The sequence below is a fragment of the Theropithecus gelada genome, chromosome 4, assembly GCF_003255815.1.
Source record: "Theropithecus gelada isolate Dixy chromosome 4, Tgel_1.0, whole genome shotgun sequence".
Taxonomy (NCBI): domain Eukaryota; kingdom Metazoa; phylum Chordata; class Mammalia; order Primates; family Cercopithecidae; genus Theropithecus; species Theropithecus gelada.
In genome coordinates, this window is record NC_037671.1 from 160,980,531 (window position 1) to 161,004,188 (window position 23,658).

At 34.9% G+C, this 23,658-nt stretch overlaps 1 protein-coding gene across 5 annotated transcripts in view; it reads right to left on the bottom strand.

Annotated features, from left to right (window-relative positions):
- Positions 1–4,089: 4,089 nt before the first annotated feature.
- The window catches only part of BCLAF1 (BCL2 associated transcription factor 1), a 31,535-nt gene continuing 11,966 nt past the window's right edge, over positions 4,090–23,658 (bottom strand). The window contains exons 5-14 of one of the 5 annotated variants that reach the window (XR_003118978.1): positions 21,867–22,532; positions 21,558–21,727; positions 19,131–19,236; positions 18,062–18,146; positions 15,538–15,713; positions 15,242–15,404; positions 14,260–14,440; positions 12,824–12,970; positions 7,048–7,260; positions 5,816–6,892 (exon numbers count right to left, since the gene is read on the bottom strand). Coding sequence is in view for 4 of the 5 variants with exons in the window: in XM_025381977.1 (XP_025237762.1) it covers positions 6,887–6,892; positions 7,048–7,260; positions 12,824–12,970; positions 14,260–14,440; positions 15,538–15,713; positions 18,062–18,146; positions 19,131–19,236; positions 21,558–21,727; positions 21,867–22,532 (1,750 nt within the window). In the remaining variant the exon portion in view is untranslated. Of the gene's footprint in view, positions 6,893–7,047; positions 7,261–12,823; positions 12,971–14,259; positions 14,441–15,241; positions 15,405–15,537; positions 15,714–18,061; positions 18,147–19,130; positions 19,237–21,557; positions 21,728–21,866; positions 22,533–23,658 lie in introns of all 5 variants that reach the window. The other 4 variants (XM_025381977.1, XM_025381978.1, XM_025381980.1 and 1 more) reach the window with 4 other exon arrangements.

A 23,658-nucleotide genomic window follows, 5' to 3' on the forward strand; every position in this document is an offset into this window, starting at 1 on the left:
GCAGGCCAGAGTTCGTACTCCATATAACTCTTCGCAGGGAGTGCGTTGCTCACTACAGCCGGACCCTAAGCGCATCCGCCTTCCCAAGGTCACCTGACACAGTTGCGATTTATTTTTTGGTTATTTCATTTATTCAGCTAATATTAAAATACCTGTGGGACTAGCAGAAGCCAAGCACTACCCCCGAGGGTTCTGAAGCTTTGCAGTGGCTAGGATGCATTTGTTAGTTCACTAAATACACCTATCCAGGCTACCGAATATGGGTCGGACACTCCTGGCTTAGCCGAGGACGGCAAGTGATGACAGGTGGTATCTGTTTTCATTTCTGATTTGAGATTATTGGCTTCATACGAAATAGCTTCCTCTTCTGAACTTACTTCAGCTAGACGTGCACTGGAGTAAATATAACAATTTAAGATGTGTGTCTGCTACTGACATAATTTGAAAATATAAGTTTTTAATTTACATCATTTACTCATTCAACCAATAATGGATATCTACTACGTAGCAGACACCATTCTAAGCACGAAAAATGCCTTAATCAGCAGGGCAGGTCCTTGTCTCCTGGAGCTTACATGCCAGTGGGGCATCTCTTTCCATTCTAACCCTCATTTGCTTTTCTCTATAGCACTTACCGTCATATTCAGATATGCTTCCCCTACCACCAAACAAAATTGTACACTCCAGGAGAACAGGAATTTGTTTTGATCCATGCTGTATCTTTCCCCAGTGCTTTAGAAGAGTGTCTGGTATATAATAGGCATTCAGTTCGTTTGTTGAATAAAATACCTAAATGTGGTATGACAGAAAAGATGATAAAGAATGATTTGGGACTAAACAACTAGCAAAACAATTGATAGCAATTACAGTGATATGCCCAGTAGTCTGAGTTGGATATGGTTGAAAGTGCAGAACAAGGATGATGATGGATCAGAAACCCCACATGGAGTAAGTCACCATTTTCTCAAGTTCCTTGTCCTTCCCTATGCCCTTGTGAATAAATCACGGCTTTATAACCCCCTCCCTTTCCCACTCTCTTATCAAACAGCAGAGTCAGAATGAAAACATTCCTGCAGAATAAGAAGGGAACCACTACTGTTCCAGCTGCACTATTAGCATAGCTTAATATTCCAACTGATTTAGATAACAAGGAGGACCCAGGTCAAATACTACATCCATGAATGCTTTGCTGACAACTTTCTTCTAAATTCTTCAGAGGTATTTCCTCCACGGTTTACTAAAGCATTCATAATTCCATTTTGACAAAATCCTTTTATGTGATTGGACATTTTTTCCATTGCTCATTTTTACATGAAATTAGATTTTCCTGAACTCTTAGAATGATAAGGTCCAAGAAAGCTTTTCTGACACCACAAAGCTAGCTTTTCTGTTGTCTCTGAGTAGTGTTAAAAAATATGGTGGCTTGCTTTCTGAGGTTTTTCCTGTGTTCCCCTCCCCCAGTTTGATCCAGGCAGAAAACTTGCTATTCACAAGCTGCATGTAAAAGTATCTAGTTGTCAATTATTAGCTCATTATATTGAATTAGCTCATTATATTGAGCTGGTAAGCCTATGTCCCTAAGATTTTTTACCTACTGACTGATTTGTCCTTTAAACATGTAACATGTTAAAATGAGGAGATCGGACAAGGAAGTATCAAATACCAGTCTCCTGATCCTATGTGATTTGAAAGTGTCTCTTATCTGGGAATGCCCTTTAAGGATTTCAACACAGCAATCAAGAACCTATCTTGGCCAGGAGCGGTGGCTCACGCCTGTAATCCCAGCACATTTTTAACACAACTCAGACTGTACATGTTTCAAGCAGCAGCAGCCATAAAATTAAATCAAGCCTTTATAAATATGGAATTACCATTCTTTCATTTATACACTCAAGGACCATTTATTACATAACTACAGTATGTGTGCCAAGCACAATACTAAATGCTAATATTTTATTCTGGCGGAGACACATATGTGGAATGAATTACTAGTTTAATATGTGCTGCATTCAGTGGCCTCAGAACAAAAACAGGAATTGGAAATGTTTTGCTAGGGTGTAAGACTTTAAGATAAGTGAACAAGGAGTAGCATAAGGCAAAGCGGCCAAAAACAGTTCATAGGGAGTTCCTATAGTTCATCATGGCTAAGGTTCAGACAACAGGAAGACATCAATGAGTAAATTTTGGTTTTAAAATGATTGTAATTTTGTACTTGAAAAACATCCCAGAGATGGCAATATAAAGATTAAATTTATGGGTAGAGTCCAAACTAGGAGACCAATGCAGCAGTTGGGGATAGTGATAAGCATCTATTATTGGGGGTGGGGGTTTTGGGGGGGGCAGCAGTAGAGAGGAAAAGACAGAACATACACTTTATAGGGATGTCCAACTAGCTTAATGGATAAAGGAAAGAACATCAGTTTGCAGTAGGATGGGGTACAGGTGATGAATTCAGTTTGGAGTGTTGAAGTTCCAGCAGAACTATCCAGGGAAGAGGTGGAGAGAAAAAAATGGAGTTCAGGAGAGAAGTTTAAGAGGTAAATTTCAGAGTCACCACCATCTAGATAAAAATGTTTGAAAATCTGTCATTCACAAAGTACTTCCATTCTTGTTCCTTCCACATACCAATGTTATTTACTAATTTTTGCTACCCCCTCACTTTGTAAACTTAGTCATAGACAATACCTGTGAAATGCTGGATCTGAAGTGCTAGAACATGTTTAACACTAACCTGAAATATGACTGCACCATGAAAACTCTTTACGGCTCTTCCAATTACTTTCAGGGCTTCATCTGAAATCTGTATTGCCTTTCTACTTCCTTTTAAACAATAGCTTATCTTTTGGAATATTCAAATAGTAAAATGGCAAGAGAACTTTGTATAATTGTAAGCTTGGAAATTTTGAATAAAAGTGGTATTTAAAATAATGTGAGGAAAGTTTAACATTGAAAATGAGTAATAGGCCAGGCGCGGTGGCTCGCGCCTGTAATCCCAGCACTTTGGGAGGCTGAGGTGGGTGGATCACAAGGTCAAGAGATCCAGACCATCCTGGCCAACCTGGTGAAACCCCGTCTCTACTAAAAATACAAAAAATTAGCCTGGGGCGTGGTGGCGGGCGCCTGTAGTCCCAGCTATTTGGGAGGCTGAGGCAGGAGAATCACTTGAACCCAGGAGGTGGAGCTTGCAGTGAGCCAAGATTGCGCCACCACACTCGAGCCTGGTGACAGAGCAAGACTCCGTCACAAAATTGTTTCTAAAACAATAGGAGTCCAACTCATAAATCAACAATCTCTGTGGCTCTCAATTAAATACAACTAGATTCCATATATTCCCGAATCCTAAGAAATGTAAAACTTGTTCATTTAAACTTCATTAGGACAGTGTACTAATTTTTAGTATCTACCCCAATAAAATTTGAAACAGATTTAACAATAGTATCAACTATTTGAGAACTCCAAACATATAATGGATATTACTTTCTCATATTAAGGCTCAAGAGATTGAGTCTAGCCAAATTAATCCCAATGACAAGTTTATTTCTCCATTTGCCTTCCCCTTCAACTTTGTAAACTGAGAAAGGCCTCTGTACTTCTCTTTCTGGATGTGACAGTGTATTATTCCACAAGGAAATTATAGGTACATCCCCACCAAAGGGATTCCAGTTGAAACCCAGAAAAAGTAAGTTTAATAAATGTCCTTAATAATGCAGCATACTTATATAAGAAATTTGTATATATCATTACAATTATCCAGTATAACTAAGCTACCAATGATCTTACACAACCCTTTACAAGCATATATATGTACACACAGTGTTCTTATTTCTCTCACAGAATTTTTAAGGACTAATTTGCCATTTGCATGAGTCAAAATGTGTCAGTTTGTCATAGCAAACTTCTATGAAAATGCTTTGTTAAAAGTGACAGAATGGCACATGGTAAGAATTATACCAGATCTTACTCAAAGTGAATGAAAAGACCATTCTTTTTAGTTATTCACTAGCTACTGCATTTTTAGAAAGAGAAGTAATCACCATATTATTATGGGTGTAAGGTCCCAGATTAACATAAGAAAAAGAGGACAAACTAGAAATCCAGAATTCCTATATTTCAAAATAATGGCTTAGATTTACCAACTGTAAAATTTCCCACTTTCCCAGGGGAGACAAGGGAAACAAAAACAAAAACAAAACAAAACACAAAAACAGTACAGAGAGGTTTGAGGGATTTTATAAAGCATTTATCAAGCCTTACCACACCAGTAATCTTCCTAACAGATGTGCTAGTATTCTAAAATAGGCCATGGAAATAAGTTGTGTGAAACAGACACAGGTAAACAAACAACAGCGGTTATTACTTGTGACATTTTATTGGCGTATGACAATTTACAAGGGTCCCTGTTGCATTATACATCACACTGAGTAAGAATCGTTTAGCCATCTACATTCAATGTTACTTACTGGGTAATATTTTTCTCAAATTATAATTCCCGACACTGATTTTACCTGTGACAAAAGGAAGAATAGTAATTCCTTGAAGTAGACTGTAATTGGAAAAACGTTTTGCTTTTAATATAAAAATTCCTAGGATGCTGAAAGGTACACATACACACCTAAAGAGTCATGGCCTTCTTAAACAGCTTTCTTAATCCTTTCTGGAAATATCCTTTGGTTCAGTTTTTATTGCCCTTCTCTAGGCAAAATATGTTAACGCAGGTATCAATGAGTTATTTCCTAGCATTTGTAAGCAAATATCCTTGCCAAGAGGAACCATTCAACTTTTATGTCGTAAAGTGTGGAGTTAAGATGTGTTTTAAAAAAATATACAGGCTACTTTTTATATGCTTGATCTGAAAAAGATAACATCCATAATGACATTCTATTACAGAGTTCTTACCATCACCCTAGCCTACTATATTCTGGTATAACACTCTTTCCTCAATTTTGTTTAATAGAATAAAAGTAACCAAAGGTTAAAGCAGTGCATTTGAACTTAAAATATAACCTGCCCACAGGAATTAAGTAGCTTTATTTCCACTCCCTATTAAATAATTTCTCAAATCCCCTTTTATCTATTGTCTTAAGTGGATGAGCACATAGTCATGCACACAGATTTGATGTCTAACCAAGTAACTGTTATGTATTTATTTGTATACAATAAAAGGGTCATGAAAATTCTGTGTTGGGGATCACATCCATGTTGCTTTCACACGTATTATTCTGAACAGGAAAATATCAGTTATGTCCTGATTAATGCAATACATACTTCCTTTGGCAGGTATTTCCTCTGCTTTAATAGACAATTTCAGAAAGACATGTTAAGGGGGGAAAAAAAATCACACAATACTAAGGATCTGAGGGCCATAAACATCACATATGTTGAGTTTGCTTTTAGTTTTGTTTCCAACAGCTCTTAACCAACGTCCCTGGCTGTAATCGAGGTGCTAGACGCATTGCAAATCCTCGAAAATGTTTTAAGATGAAAGAGCAATACACTTAAGATCTTCAAAAGTTTACATTAACAGAATAAGCATTAGCTCCTTTTAACACACACAACTAAATTAACAAATGAAATGTGTCTACTTTTATATATGCCCATAAAGCAGATAGACTTAACATTGAAATTTAATATTTTAGATTTTCACTCCTTTAAGAGCTATCAATATATAGACACAAAAGATAATTCACATTTGAAAAATTATCTACCTGAAGAATAGAACCCTTAAGAGAAAAAAGAAAAAGCCATTTCACAAACTGCAACTGAAAAGGGGGGAGGTCGGGGGGGGGAAACAAGTTAGATCAATGCGGCAACAAGCTTCCTGCCAAAACTTTTATTGGTGACATTTGAAAAACAATTTTCTTAAAATACTATTAATGAACAGTATGTTGTGTTTCTCTATTTTTACTAATAGTTACACTACAAACTAATGTTCAGCTCAAATAAATATGTAAGATATGAAATCAGGTACTAATGTATCAACTTATTCTGCAGGATAAACCTCCTCCATACCAACCCCAGGATTACAGTTTTTCTTCTGTTTAAAACTAGGATGTTCAGTAGAAATGGGGTTTCTATTTGCAGTATTATTACAAACCAGTTTCCTCTCACAAATAGCTAATATCTAAGACCATGACTCAAACTATCAAATAGGAATAGAAAGAGAACACTCGGTTTTGAACGCAAATAGAAAAGGCTCCTAAGAATGTTCTTTATAGGCCACTGCTTGCTTTCAGTAAAAATAACATTTTCTCAAAACTTTTCAGTCTAATTTTTAATAGCTTGTACTTTTTAGCTATTGGCAAAGCTTTTTTTTTTTTTTTTTACTCCTTCTTAAGCATTTGCTCAAGTGTTAAACTAGCTTAGTTTACCAAAGTAACAACCTTTTGTCTGTGGTATACTTCAAAAATTAGTCACCCTACAATGTAGTGTGTTCAAATTAAACAGATGTATACAGTTAAAATAATTAGTGTAATCTCTATAAACAATTTCTGTTCCAGGATTTATATGTAGAGCTAACGTTTACTTCAGAATAAAACATTGACAAACAGGGAAGGAAGAGAATCAGAACTTTCACAGAGCTGTACTTGACCGTATCTTATAGACAAAGCAGAATTACAATGCATGTAACAAAAACGTTAAAAGTTTTTTTTAAAAGTTGATAGTTACAAATATGGTACGTAACAATTTTCTACTTTATTTCAGTACAATTTTCAACATACAGTCTACTATTTCTCAAGATATTTGAAAACTTAAAACAAAATTTCTATAGACTACTTGCAAACAGTAAAATTTAAGTAAAATGCTTACATTCTTATTTGAAAACAAAAATCAGGTAAAAAATGGTGGGTGCAAGTTCTGCTCTGCTGTAATCTTACTTCATTATTTATTATTCCTAAAAGAGAGAGAAAAAAAATTAAAGATTAACACAAGATGTGGAGAGTGAAAAGGAACCATATTAATAATTGTTCCTAAAAATGAAATAACTAATTCACCCACCAAACCTGTATCAAAAAAAATCTGTCAGAATCACAAGGTGAAATTTTATACCTTTTCCTCCTTGCGTCTGTCCTTCTTTTCTTCATTATTTTCCATGGTCTCTTCTTCATCTTCAACAATCCCATCCCCTTGGTATTTGTCATGAGTCCATTTAGGACTGCTACCTGATTTTTTGAAGTTAAAGCGCCCTCTGCCACGCTGAAAAGTACCACGACCTCTTCCTCTTTTGGCCCAATAATCCACACCATCATCTCTGTCGTCATGCTACAGAAAGGTTAAAAACAATTGTCAATGAAATGTTTCTTGTAAAGATCATTTCTCCAATCATAAACCACAGTATTAATCTTCTGAAGATTGGATATATGAGATTGGTAATATTCTAAAACAAAACCAGTAAAACTGCATTTTTCAACAAAAATATATTCCATCGTCAAGAGAATAACCACATCTTACTACTTAGCAACCCAAGCACTGAGGGTTACCCAATCATTTGGAGAATCTCAACTGCTAAATTACCACTGATTTTTAGAATTCTCAGTTTTGTTTTCATATTATGTCAATCCAAGTCCACTTATTACACCAAATGCAATGAGATAAAATAACCAGTTTTTCTGGTTATTTCTAACCATGTTAGTCATAAAGATGCAGCAGAAAGTCATAAAAATATCACTAACGTTCACTAAAATGAAACTGGTGGTATGAATTTTATACTTTACATATAAAAGTAGATTTTAAATATACTGAGATTGAAATCTAGATCAATGTATAGTACATATCAATGTTCTGGGTTAGAGAATTTCAACGGTAAATCATGACATGGTCCCTAGAATTAACACCTCACTCAGTTCTTCTTCATCAATCTAAAGTACTGCAGTTATCACATCCCAGCTTTAATTATTAATTATATTCAAATACAGATGTTCCCTAAATTATGAATTGTTCTACTAAGCAAAACAATCTGCAAAACTGAAAAGTACTAGACTTTGTAGATGAGTAGAGATGGGTATTACATTCATACAAAAGGCCAAGGGAGTCCTGTATGTAATTTAATTAACTGCTAACTTACTAACTTTGTCACCCACAAAAATGAGAAATAAAGCAAAATGCCCCTGCATGAGAAAAGCGGTATAATGCAAACAAAATGTTGTGTAATCTATAGAGTACTAGTAGTGAGCAATCATCCAAAAGCCACTAAAACTTTTTTTACGTAATATGTGATATGAGTTTTTTTTCCCCAAAACAGAAGACTTTGCCTTTGGACATATTCATTTAACTGATTAACCCCCTTCATGACTTGAAAAGTTCAATTATATGGGTAACTAACAGGCTATATGAAAGAGAACTTACCAACTGCTAATAATCTATCTTTATCAAACCATTCAAAGATTACTAGGTAGAGGTGTACATGACTCTATAATGAATCTTGGAACTATCAAAAGTGTAAATTTAAATACAGCAGTTTATTGCAAACCCAAAATAAACTACTTTAAAACAGCCTGCCACTAAAAATAATGCCCACTTGACTACATAATTTCATGCTCCCTTATCACATTAACATACCCAACTCTTGAGAGCTTTTTTATGATATTTACACAATACGCCATGGATTCTGGGAAGAGGTTTTGAAGTAGAAGCACGGATTTAAATCACCACAAACTGTGTGACTTTGGGCAACCTCTCTAGAATTTACTTCATTTTAATAATATGTTCCTTGAGGGAACACAGATCAGTAGAAAGTGCCTGGCCCAGTGTCTGACAAGCAAGCACTCAACAAACGGTGGCAATAATGTTTCTATAGTGTGTAATATGGGTCTGGCCCTGTTCTGAACACTTTACATGTACTTATTCATCTAATCCTCACAACAACCCTCTAAAATACTGTTACTATCCCCATTTTAGAAATAAATAAACTGAGGCACAAAGAAATTAAGTAACTTGCCCAAGGTCACAGAGCTAGCCCTTACTTCTACCCCTTGTGACCATCACCCATAAAACACATTTCCCAGATACCCTGGTGGCAATATATGATTACCACACCAGGTAGTTAAGAGTTAGCAGAAACAGAAAAGCCATATGGCAAAGCTAAACACTGGGGTTAAACTAGCCATTGCTTTTAATATACAATCATCTGAAACCTGGCAAACACAACAGCACCTAAACAATAACTGTGTCTTTCGTAGGGTATCCTGGCAGCTACTTAATTGAGATTTTTGATGCTAAACATATTCTTAATACTCAAGTTTTATATCGAAGATTTCAATCTCATTATTAAAATTTTTAAATTTTAATTATCTCAGATTAAGATGGGCCAGAAGTTAGATATTTATACACAGCTAAGAACATGTTAACAAAGGAGTCTGTATTAGAACCAAGACCTTCTGAATCATCTTCTCTCTTCTCTATACAAGGATCAAGTTTCAAACAGTTAATTACCAAAACTCCAATCCTGAACCCCCTTCCCCACCAGGGATTTTCTCTTCCTTTGAAGGCAGCAACTCAACACTGAGAACCTTCAGTACTTTCCCACTTGCTCCAACTCTTCACACTCATCACTCCATAGAATTTCAGGTTCTAACTAAAACTAGTATCTTTCCTGGAATTTTTATTATGAAAACATTATCACACCTTTGCATAAAACAAATCTTAGAGATAGGAAATTTCAGAAAAGAATGCAACAAAGATTACTATAACTCAGTATTGGACAACAAATAGTACAAACAAGACCTTTCAGAACCCTGACTCTGGAGCCCAATGAGTTAAGTCCTGACCCCACTGCTACTAGCCACATAACTCTGGTTAAGCTACTCAACCTCTGTACCTCAGTTTTTTCCATCCACAAAAATGGAGTAACAGCCGCAACTCAAAAGGCTTTTTAAAGTATTAATACGTACGGAACACTCACAACAGCACCGAGCATGGTACATAATGCTTAATAAATGTTATCTATTATTACTAAGCTTTGTTTTGTTTTTTTGAGACAGATTCTCGCTGTCTCCCAGGCTGGAGTATAGTGGCGCAATCTTGGCTCACTGCAACCTCCGCCTCTTGGGTTCAAGCGATTCTCCTGCCTCAGCCTCCTGAGTAGCTGGGACTATAGGCAACGCGCCACCACGCTCCGCTACTTTTTGTATTTTTAGGAGAGACAGGGTTTCCACATGTTGGCCAGGCTGGTCTTGAACTCCTGACCTCGTGATCTGCCTGTCTCGGTGTCCCAAAGTGCTGGGATTACAGGCATGAACCACCGTGCCTGGCCTGTTATTACTAAGTATTAATGTTTCATCCAAATGGGCAAACTCTCTTAAACTGGTCAATTGTTCTGAAAGAACCTAAGGGAATGAATGTCTAGTTTTAGAAGATTTTCCTTCTGAATCGTATTTTTCTTTTTTTCCCTCAACATTCCTTTACATGTAAGATACAAAATTTTTTAATTTAACTATCCATGTGAAAACCAAAGTTGCCATTTCAATGGCTCATAATTAAGTAAAAACGAAAATAATTAACTTTGGGAATTGATTTATAAGGAAACAGTGTGTAATTTTGCTTGATATTCTAGTGAACATGATCAGTCTGTGGCAAATCAATGTGTACGGTTTTATACAGAGACCAAGATTTTTAAATATAACCCAGCAAAGCAACATATAAAAATACTACTGCTACTTATATATGGCTAAATTCTTAAAATAAGACACTCTTCTTAATGAAACTACTGCCTAATTAAATGCCAACCTAAAATGAGTATGTATTTTTTAAGGGATAGCAGATTCTTAAGAGAATGCCATAGAAAAAAAGGCCTAAATTTTGTATTTGTAAGTTGTTAAAAGTGGTAAACAATTACTATCTACATGTTCACCTCTCATTCCTTCTTCACCTCCTGACCTATCATACCTGGTCTACTTCTCTGGCATTTTTACTCTCTCTCTTACTTTTCACCCCACCTTTGATATGTTGGTCTTTATCTCTTCTCTTCTGTGATCTTACCACAGCTTTAACAGTGACCTATAAAATTACAGCACTTTTTTTTGTTTCTCTAAATTTGAATTACCAACTATCCACTGGACAGATCCATTTCTCCCAAGAACTTCAAATTCAACCTGTTCAGAACAGAACTTAATCTTTTTAAAGCAGCTTCTTTCCTATAGATTTAGATTCCTTCCTCTCACTACCAACACCCCTGAATTCAAGTCCCCATAAATGTTACTTTTTCTCAAATCTAGCCCCTTAGTTCAGACACTATATTTTCTCAAATTGCTTAACTTTTAACACCCATGATTTATGTAAACTCTGCTTAAAACTCTATTTTCTTAAAAGTATTAAGACCTTTGACACTGTGACTCCTTGTACTCAATTTTCCCAAACTTATACCAACCATCTAGCCATCTGAATACTATAGTCCTCTATACCATGCTGTTTCACTCCTTCTGCTATGTGCAGTACACTTGCCTACCTCTTAACCTCAAGATTAATTAAGGTCAAGTTCCTCTACAAAAGTCTCTTCTAATCACTCTCTCCTTTGCAAAAATCCACCTATTCCTTCTTTGGGAAAAGCAAAAAGCCACCATATATATTTAGAATGTCTGTTTCTCTACTACTAGCCTCTAAGTCAAAAACTGGAATCACATCCTACTTGTCTTTCCATCCTTAGTACCTAGCATAAACATAATCCTACTTGTCTTTCCATCCTTAGTACCTACCATAAACATGTCTGTTAATACATAAATTATTGAACCAAGAAGTAGATGGATCTTTCACATTTTTCTACGTATCAAATGCCTTTTACTTTCCAGAATGTCAATTCAAGCCACTCAAGAAGCATAAACTGAGAAAACATCATGCATAACGCACTCTATAACCTTTTTTTTGGTTCTCGGTCATTAACATGCCAAAAAAGAGGCAAATGGAAATATATTTTTGAAACAAATATATTGTTTTTCCAGACAAAACAGAGATCCACTTCGAACTACAGCTATAATCTCTAAGTAGGTATGTCATGGACATTGAGGTTTATTCAAATATATTCATAAAAAGCCAACTGAAAAAGTCAACTCTTCCAAGTCCAATACAATTTTCCTCCATGGAAGCAACTAGTTTTCAGAACTAGTCTCTGAAACATAAATTCTCTGAAAAGCCATGATAAAAAAATGAATACTTCTGGTAATAGTTTTGGTATATTCTTGTACACCTCTATAATGCAGCAGGGACCCTTTTCCCCATGCCAAACAGCAGAAAATGCCCATCCTTATCTAGAGAATCCTTCAAGACCTATCACCTCTAGCTTCATCCTTGAAAAACTATTTCAGAGGGAAAAGCACCTCTACCACAGGAAGCACCAAATTAGTTTACCTAGCAGCAACTTTTCTGTAATTTTTCATCATCTTTTTTCACCAGTGAAAGCTGACAGCCTCCCTAAAATTCTTAATTACACGTACTTTGAAAAAATTCTTCTCCTTTTCATTTAAACAAATAGCTATGATGATGGAAGGTACATCTTAATGTGAAGTTTCTACAACTGTCACTGTCTTATAGACAGATATAAAACAAACATTAAGCTCAACTATAATATGATGTTCTTCTCTGAATGTGGGTAACAAATCAGGTATATTTTTCGCTTACCCTGATCAGCCTATGTTTAGTATCAAGAAAGTATGAACAGGACTAAAGGGACCCACATTTTTCAAAATTTCAAATCATCTGGGTAATTATTTTAAAAAAGGTTTCCCACATAACGGTGAATCTTCTTATAATAGTGGTTATCTGTACTCAAATGTATTCACCTAGTATGCTTTGAAAATTAATGCAAACCAAATAAACACAGATGTCTAACACCCACCAAGAAGTACTTCTTGCTCTTTGGGGTATATTCTGGATCCCATTCCTCTTCCTTCGGTCTCTTTTGAAAAGTAGTATTTGAGTTGTTTGGACCAGTATTTGTCCCAGCAAAAACTCCTCTGGCTCTTCCTCTGCCTCTAATTCGAAACTGATTAACATTAACAAAGTTGTTTAGTGATGCAATCAAAAGGTATTTAGTTACATGCAAACTCTAATTTTACTGCAGTAACAAAAAACATATGCCCTAATTTCCTATCTAAATCTCGTAGCCATTGAGGATGAAAAGGATGGCCATTTTATATCATAGGCAAAAAATTCTGCCAACTAAAAGTTGAGTAGGTTAAGAAGAAATGATCAACCTAAGTGTTAGAATACTGTACTTTCAAGGACTGAACTAATTTTTTTATTTTTTTGAGACAGTCTCGCTCTTTCTCCCAGTCTGGAGTGCAGTGGCACAATCTCGGCTCACTGCAAGCTCTGCCTCTCAGGTTCACGCCAATTCTCCTGCCTCAGCCTCCCGAGTAGCTGGGACTACAGGCGCCCGTCACTACGCCCGGTTAATTTTTTGTATTTTTAGTAGAGACAGGGTTTCACCGTGTTAGCCAGGATGGTCTTGACCTCCTGAACTCATGATCCACCCGCCTCGGCCTCCCAAAGTGCTGGGATTACAGGCATGAGCCACCGCGCCCGGCCTGAACTAACATTTTTAAATAATCAAGCTGTTTTTCCTTTTTACTAGCCAAAAGTTATCTAATTTCTTTGAATTACCATAGAAGCCCCAAGTATCCAGCCATACCTAACACTACATAAGCAAAGCTCTTCTCTTTCCCAAATTATCTAATTAATGAACTCCACCAAAACCCAACTAGATACTCGCTCAAGGTAGGAGTGTGAATCTAGAAATTAAAGAGGCAAGAAGATGCACTACCATAAAGTCATTATATTAATAATTATAACGACTTACGGAAACATGGGGATAATGTATACGCTATATGAAATATTTGTGATTTCTATGATTGATACCCATATAAGCAAGGATTTGAAGAAAGCAGGCAAAATGAATGTAACTGTAATACAGAGATGAACATACAGGGGTTTTATTAAGGCGTTAAGGTACTTTTTCAAAAACTAAGTGATTAAAGAAATGTTATTACCAATCAGTAACTTTCCTTGACTCTTGGTCTTTAAGGACTAGGTACAGTTATTGATCTCGAAGTCAAGAAAAGTACCTAGTTTATACAGATGCTTCTAGATCTCAAAATGGCATTTCTAAATGAAGACAGCACTTCAAACACCACTTCGTGTTTCAATACTACCTCTGACTTTAGGAATAATGACACACATAACATCTCTAAGTCATGTATATGACCTTCCTTATGTACATTATACTCTAAGATAAACTCCCACCAAACAATCAAAGATAATTTTTTCACTTACAAAGGTTCCTCGTGGTCGGCTAACTCCTGCAAAGCCTGAGTATTCTTTCATTTCATGGTGAGTTTTAAATTCTTCTTCTCTTTCCTTCTTACTCTCCTTTTCTTCTCGAGAACTGGGAGAAGAAGGTGATGCTGAAGAGGATGAAGATCGAGAATGATCTTGCTCTCTACTTTTATGTTTACTGCAAAATAAAGAAAACAAAAAATGTGCTACTTTTAAAAAGATAAAGACCCTGCTGAATCTTACAATAGAAGAGATATTTTTCAAGTCAAAAACACTATCCCCTAATAAAATTATGTAAATAAAATAATTGGGTGTTAAATTTTGACACAATCTGTTTCCATTCTCCTTCAATATGTGTTTTACATCAATAATGAAAAACATGCTAGGGCCTGCCAGTTAGAAAATAGTAGTCTGTAAAGGTCAAGAATAAGGTTCAGTTCTTTAGTATTTTTAAATTAACTTATATCTTTTATTACTTTAACGAAAGGAAGAGAAGAGTAGGAAAAAGTAAGGATGTTCTTAAGGCCAAGTTTCAAAATGACTGCAGTTTGTACACTCTGGGTGAAAATAGTTGGTATAGTTTGGGCTATAGTACCATTATAGCAAATAAAAAGCATATGACATTACAAATAACAGCCATAAATTTAATAACACAAATAAAATCCACCATTTACCTAATGAATAGCAAGGAAAAAGATTATCTATAATACTTTGTGTTCCTATTTGCCTCTATGATGATCAAATTTACATGATTTAATGCAACACCCGAAAAGGTCATACCTGTGGTTAACTCTTACCACTGCTAACAGTTTCCATGGAAATATTATTTTGAAAGACTAATACACATTGCTATTTCTAGTCCTTCCTCCCCCCCATCTCTCCCATGTTAAACCACTAGATATCAGTTTAAAATTCTTGTACTCTGGGTGTTATGAGTTGAAAAAGTGCGGAATCAAGCATAACGAACCAAAGTTCTTACACAAACTGTTTCTAGAAATGCACTGCATTGAAGTCCAACCTCCTGATGTAGCCTGGATAATAGGACACATTAATTTGTCATTTTTTTTTTCAGTGTTAGCTTGCTATTCCAAAGTTTTTGTCCTCATCCACCATAAGCCGTGTAAAAGACAAATACATTTTTGCTGTAAAACAAATAATTTTAATTGTTTAAATTTAAACATTCGATTACACAGTCAAAATTGAAAGCAATTAAGCTGACAATTATTAAAGGCTAATTAGAAGCTAAAACCTATCTTAGTCAGTTTGAACAATTACCTGTCATCTTTGTAAGATTTGTATTCCTTGTAATCTTTTGGAGTTTTTTCCTGCTTTCTTGATCCACTGGATTCCCTGGAGCCCTTGGAATCTCCCCGTTCTTTACTTCTTTCTTTTCTACGGCGATCAATGTCATGCCGAAGGTCAGCAGAGTCACATCTTAATTTTTTATCTCCCTATAAAAGACAGACGTAAAATACAGATTTCAGGGGAGAAATAGAAAAAATATATATACACATATTATAGAGTTAAATTTTATGCCAGCTTCTAAACTGGCATTTTAGTATCAGAAAATAATGAATCATATAAGATACTATCACTTAGTTTTTGTTAAAAAGTACTTGATTATTTTTACTAAACATTTAGGGTATACAAAGTGCAGTGGAACTGGGGAAATTATTAAAAGCTAAGTATCTTGAGAATTTTGCAGGTTTTTATCCAAAACAATCTATAATAAATTTTTGTACAGTAAATGATACAAATATTTTTTCCACTCAGCATATCCTATTATCCCTCATCCTTCCAAATGCTGTTTTCAATAGTTGAATACAGATGTTATAATCTGTAGTTGTGATGTAGCCTTCTACCTAAAAAAGAGAGATCCTAACATAATGGTTCTCATTACTTAAGCCTCATTATGATCAAGCTCTTCCCAAATAATCTGACCAACCCAATAAAAAAAAAACTTCAAAAGAATTCTATAATTTCCATAACATGCACGTAAAATATGATTAATGAAACCAATTGAGGTTGAACAAGGGTAGAAACAAAGCCAGAAAGATATTCGCAATCCTGTACTCAGTATCTTGGGCCATATACTGCCCTTTCTCAATTCAGGTATTGCAACGGACATTAGTTTAACTGGGTCACAATTCACCTCCTTCTTGTTCCATTGCTTTTTCAAATACTATATAATTTAGGAAGATGGAAAGAGGCATCTAGGAATGAAGAGAAATTATACATCAGTAAGATGCTAAGCAATGTGGACATCCTTGCTAGTATTCAACAATAAGTAGTATTTACTCTGGGAAGTCTGGCTATAATATTCATAAGCATTCATAAAACTGAAAGTACGTATCTCCAAATGGTATCAACTACTCACCTATTTGCTCCCAAAGTCACAAAGAAAAAAATCTAATCAAGAGCAAAAAAACCTTCCTATTCACCTAGGTATTACCAAGTCCACAAGTAACAAGATAATATAAGTGAAACCACTTTGCAAATTACAAACTATATATACATAATTACATATTAACATGTTATTCATCCAGACAGGAAGATAAAAACCAATGGCATATCCTCTTATCTATTCATCAGTTATCTCTACTTTTTCTCCTCTGGATCAAAATCTGGTCTAAGTAATCAGGAGAGAAGATACTCACTGTCAGAGCATGAGGACAGACTAAACTGTTGGGAAAACTAAATTAACAACTTTGAACCCAAGGTGTTATTTAAGTTAAAAACCAAAAAAAGCATTCACTTCTCAGAATCTGTTCTTTCAAGATCAATACACCCCATGCAAAACAAAACAAAACAAAAAAAACACCTTATTTGTAAGCTCTAGATTCCACATCTAGTAATAGCATGCCCTATTAAACTTGTACACTACCACTGTCCGTAATAGCTTCTAGTAACAAATGTGCCTGTTTTCAAAATAACCCAATTATTCAACAACTCTGCAAAACAGAAGCATTCTCGTTTTTCTAATTAGAAAAGCAAAGTTCAAGAGGTTATTTTCCAGTTATCATGTAGATAGTACTTAGTGACAGCCAGAATTAGAATCAAGCAGTACTTCCAAGTCCCCTAATCTCTTCAAAACAGTTGTTCCCTATCTTTCCCCACATTTCTACTACTAGACATTTTATGGCCTGATATAGATTAGTCTACCTGGCAAAGGTCATTTTGAATTGTCAGAGTATATTGGAGACCCCTTAACCACTGAATTCCATTCTCACCAAGACCCCTCAATGTCTTTCACAGGCTCCTTTCTCATGTTTAAAAGACATTCCCCCATTCCCCAAATATTCCAAGAGTGGTAACAGTCTTTGCTCCAAACGTTTTTTGTAAATCAGTACTTAGAATGCTTATTTCTTAATCCACATCAAAAATGCCCAGTAGCATGGGGATTACTTCTTGTTATCTGTGAAGAACCTAGAGATATTAAATTTAGACACACAAATCGAGAAATATTTACTCTCGCTAATGAATCTCATCTCAAAATTCTAATTTGTATCTTTGATTTTGTAATTTTCCTTTGTCTACCCACTGATTCTTTACGCTTTTCTTAGGACTATTTTTTTTCCTTTCATTAGCGTTTTGAAAAAATACTCCTGGTTTAAATTTAAGATAGCATAGTGTCAGCTTAATTTCTTCCAGGAAGGAACAGTATGCATACTACCATGATGTAGTTATGAATTAAAAGTAGAAGATATCTATAGACATTTTACCTTGAGAAACTATATTTGGTACAATATCATTAACTAAGCTGAACTTAACATGAAAAAAATTACATTCAAAAACATACCTTCTGATTTTCTTCTTTAAAAACTCTCTCTTCCCCTGCTAAACGGGTATGCTTCCTCAAGGTACTTGGTGAGATGTCAATTCTCCTTAATGTAAAATAAAGTATATTTTTAGTCATATTACTAACTTTTTGGTTTGAAAACATCCACACGATTATCCATTTTCCTAAGACAGTTATTTCTCTCCCAATCAACTAATTGAGCACACCAAGACTATTAATTTACTAATACATAATTAAGAAAAAATATCCACGAAGAATGAATTAAAATGCTCCAACCAGATATTTTTATATAGAAGTCTGGCCTTTAAAACATCCAACTTATTGACCAAAAATAGAAAAAATGTGTTTTAACTGGGTATCATTTTAAACATCAACAAACACACATGAATAGGATTATTTGCTCCTGTCTTCAATATTTTTAGATATTCAGTGCCCCTTTGGTTTTATTCTGCGCCTTTCCTTTTTAAGTCAGTATCGGTTGCAACTACCCAGTGCTGCTTTAGCAGTCATCACTAAAACCACACCAACTGTGTATGAAGTACCAAGTCAGATACTTCATAGCCAGTATCACTGTCACTGCCACCCTGCAAAATGGGTATGATTATCCACATTTCATATATGAAAAAATTGATGTCCAGGGATTAAGTTGTTCATCACAATGCAATGAAGAGACACAGCCAGGATTTCAACACAACTATCTGACTTCAGTGCTCATGCTTTTGTTCTCTCTCTCTCATGGAACATTTTTTATTTCACAAACTTACTAGAAATTCAAAGGTTACTCTAGGCCTTCACTGCCCCTCCCAAAAACCAGACTAACTGATAACTATTTAATTCCATACTGCAGAGAAGTAAGAGTTAATATTTCAAGTTCTAACAACCAATTTCAACTAAGCTGAAAATTGAGAATTACAGAATTTTCAAGACTTAGAAATACATTTAAAGCATAAATGAGGAATAAAACCAAATTTGTATCAATGACAAAAGCAAACTTCCAATACAATATTGTTTTAACAGAGTCTTCCTACCAAAACAACGTTTTTATATGTCAATTCAGCAGGATACATACCTGTGTATTTCAGGGCTCTTTTGCCGAGTACTATGTTCTTCAGTGGCTTTCTGATACGAAGTGAACCGCTCGTTTAGGGTCATTGCAGCTGACTTGAAGTATTGCTCTGTTGATTTAGAAGAAATACTGTCCAATTAGTTTAGTTTACTTTAAGAGAGATTTGTTTGTGACAGAAGGGCATGTAGCAGGTGAAAAGAAAATAAAAATACTCAAGAAACCTAGCAAAAGAGAATCAAGTGTTACCAGGAACTCCTACCCTTTCAATTTCTTGTACCTCAACAGGAAAGTGCTTCGAAAGTTGCTCACAGGTCCCTGTCAATACTACATCTAATCCAAGAGCAATTAATAGATTAAATCAAGAGTCTCTAATTCTACTTCATTAATACACTACTTCCTCAGAATAAAAAGGAACACAATCTATGGATGTTCTAATACCTTGCCAATATGAACCAATGACGTTACTTCAAGTAATCATTTGCAGAAAACAAAAATTAACAGGAAAATATGGAGTTAACCAAAAAGCTAGTTTGAGTAAACTATTAAATTTCATCAGTGACTATGCTGCCATATCAACAAAAATGGATTTATAAAAACACTGAATACTATCATTGAAATTGGAAAAATATTTTTAAATCAACTAACATTCAATAATTATCCAAAAATCTGGCATCTTGGCAAACCCAACAGCACATTTGATATTGCTGTTTTGTCTCTCTTTAAACAATTTTCAAACTAGTAATATCAATACTGATTATTTTAAAAACCAGTTAAAGATATGTTGTAAATGTAAAATAGAAAGACGTATAAAGTCATGAGCCATGAAATGTCACATTATGAAGCAAGCTATCTGCTTAACAGGTCAACATACATCTGTGTCAACTTACCGCCCAATATCCAGCACATGTCTCATAACCAATCATTAAAACTTGAAACGGCCACTACAAGGGTAGTGCCTCAATCATAATTCCATGAAACCCAGGAATTTGAGCTAGCAACTCAGTTTTTATGCCATTTTTGCCAGGAAGACAGAAGATTCAACTTTGCCTGTATCTTTCAACAGCTATTTTACTTTGAAACATGGATTTTGCCATTTCAAAACATATTCCAGGACCTAGTTACAATGAAAAAGAAAACATCACTGGGCATTTTCAGCTCTATATAAAGTAAGAGCTGTTCAGATCGGTTGCACAATACCAATTATGAAACATCACTACAGTTCTTTTTTTAAAAAAGAAAAAAGAAAAAGGAAAAAATTTATCAAAACCTGATCTCAAAATTCAGCAATAAATTGTAAAATGTGGAGATAGGCCAAAAAAGATTAAAAAATTTAAAAAAAGAATGTTTCATATTTTATGTACCACAGTAATATGGTCATAAACTGGTTCACAAACCTACTTAGAGCCAAATAGCAAAACTGTCTTGTTACCGTGTTTAAATAATTACAGCCCAAAAGAAATTCATTTAACTGGTTCACTGTTCTGATATATCAACTGCATAAAGAACTGCTAGAGCCAAGTTTCATCTATTACAGTGAGCTGTTCTCATGTCAAAAGACAAATTTTTTAAAAGCTAGGAGGGGATTAATTTTAAAGGACAACAGTCTTTGAAGTTCCTGGGAAAGAACATGTCTCACAGTAAGTTGCTTTTTAAACACAAAAACAAAACTTAACCTAACCCAAAAGAGATACCTAAAAATCTTTGAAAATTACTAGTAACTTTGCAACTATAATTACATACTGGTAAAAATTAAAAAAAAAAAAAATCATTACTTTAGTTGAAATAAACACCCTTATCTTTAGGACCTAAAGAAGTGTCATCATCATCCTAATTAGTGACTATTCATGTAGCCAGTATTTATATAATATTCTTCTAAATTTCTTGAACGTTTTTCCTCTAAAAATCCTGATAAATTTTGTTTTATCATTTTAAGTTTATATATTAAAAATTAAGCGCAAAAAAGAAAGTTTTTCCACTTTGTATTTCTTTAAAAGTTGAAAAGAAATTCCTAGTAAATAATATTCAATAATCCTGTCTGACTTTGTTATAAATCTATGCCAAGATTTACTATCACAAGCCATAGGCATGCAATGAAAGACTATCTGTAAGCCTTCTGCACTTCAAATACACTACAATGACATACTTAAAAAACACTTTTAGCATTCAACAAATCTACATCATGTTCTACCATGATACAGATTTTTAGGGTATGGTTTCTCCAGCATTTCAATCACTTTTTATTAACTATCTTCCTAAGTTTCAATGCTATCAAGACTAGGGACTCTTCCATGAAACTGCTTTTCCAAGTTTTAATAGCATTGATGTATATTTGCTAGCCCTGGGGTACATGAATTATTAAGCATAATTACTCATTTTTTTATTTGCATGCAAGAGAAATTTAATTCACAATACTAAACATACTAAGCATACCTTTAACATGATGAACCAAGGACACAATGTGTTGAATAAATGACTCTGAAGTGCTTTTGCTGGCCTGTGGCAACTTAATGTGGTCAAAGATGGATCGGAACTCTTGCTCCTTCTTGACAGAATGGACAAGTGTACTAGCAAGCAGCCTGTCTTTAGTCAAGGAAGCAGGTCTGGAACATATTGATAACACACACACACAAAATATACCATTGGTTTAAATAAAAAAATGGTATGTTCAGAAAGTTTAAGATAATTAACTGGAATATTAACTACCCACAGATTATTTACTGGGGATCAATATGGAATTACCTGTTAGAATCATCAAGAGGAACAGGTGCCATTTTGAGTTTGACTTCAGGACGATGAGAATCACTCGCTATCATTTTGATCCTAAGTGGGCTTTCCTCTCTGAAGGTAGATTTTTCTCGTGCATCCAGATTCTTGTGTAGAGGGGGACTGTAATCAAAGAGGTCTTTGAGCTTTTCAGACTTTACCTGCTCAGGTGACTGAGTTTCTTTCTTTACTGTTATTCTTTCAGAATTTTTGTCTTCTTCTTTGTGCTTATCTTTTGTAGTGCTAGGCCTTTCCACTACATATCCAGTCTCTTTAAGTTTATAATTTTTTTCTTCTCTAAATCCATCACTTTCTCTATTGCCTTTCAGTGAAACTTTGGACTTGTACTTGAGTCCTTCCTCCTCAGTATTCCGGTGAGATGCAGTAGCAAAACTTTTACCCTGATCTGCGAGGACTGACTTCCTGAACTGTCTATAATCCTCTGTCTCCTCTGTGTCATCCCCTTCTGAATCATTAAACTTTTGTTTTCCAGACTCTTTATCACTGAAGTAATCTAAAGCTTCCTGATCTTCCCATTCTCCCTCTGCCCTCCCTTTCTCTGATCCTTTCTCTTTTGAAGCCTCTTTATCCCTGGTATTACCCCTATCAAGCAGGAATACTCTAGACTCTTCATCTGTGAACCTGCGAATAAGCAAAGAAGAGGATAGTAACTCTGGATTGCATTCACTGTAGATCGCTTCCATATTTAAATGTGTTGCCCAATCCCTCAGGACCAGCAAGAGAGAAAAAACCCTATTGAAAAGTGCTTTTTCAGATCCCACTTTTAAAAATCATTGAAAGCATCCATATAGAACTTATGTACTAACTTTTAAAATAAATTTACATTTGACTTCTGAAGTTTAAAAAATAAAGCCAACCAAAAACCTGTCCTAGTCACAATCCACAATTCTGCACTATCATGAACTTCTAGAGATTGCCTGAATTTAATTTTTGAAGCTAAGAACCACTAAGGATAATACACATTATGTTAGAATTCTATTGATAACTACCCCCCAAAATTCAGACTGTTTCACTTACTTATCTATTAATATAAACAAGAGTTCACACAAATGGATTTAAATACCATTCCAGTAATACTCTTTATGAGCATCACAAAACAGTTCATATCTACTTGCTCTACAAAAATAATGATTTCTGGCACTGTTTCATAGAAACTAATGATCAGCTCAGTCATAAATTCTAGGTTGTGCAGTGCTATTCCACAAACAGCATGTTTCCTCTATTTTCTCACTTTTAAGTCAAATCACAATATATGAAGCAACCAATTTTCACTGTTAGCAACTTTCAGCAACACTTGAGATCAGAATTTAAACAATGTTATCTGTTTCAAACGTCATTAGTCAGTGAGAAATACCATTACCTTCTGTATAGTCAGGCTGAAATCATTAAATATTGACAGCCAGACTGTTTATGCCACCTAAGAACATGCAATATAGCTGCATTATTTATGTAGGTCACATTCTAATAATGAAAAGAACAAAATAAGCCTCCAATGCTTTAATAAACAAAATTTCTAAAAGATTTACAGTTATTAACATATATCATTTAGTTATGCTCTAAGCTACTCAACTTCTCCTCATCTGTATTTTTAATTCTGGACTGAAAATGGTAAAATTAAGAGGAGAAAAGAAATTAGTGGTTGTTTTTTTTTTCTTTTTAAAGAGACAGGGTCTTGCTCTGTTGCCCAGGCTGGAGTGCAGTAGGCACAATCATAGCTCACCAAAGCCTTGAACTCCTGGGCTCAAGA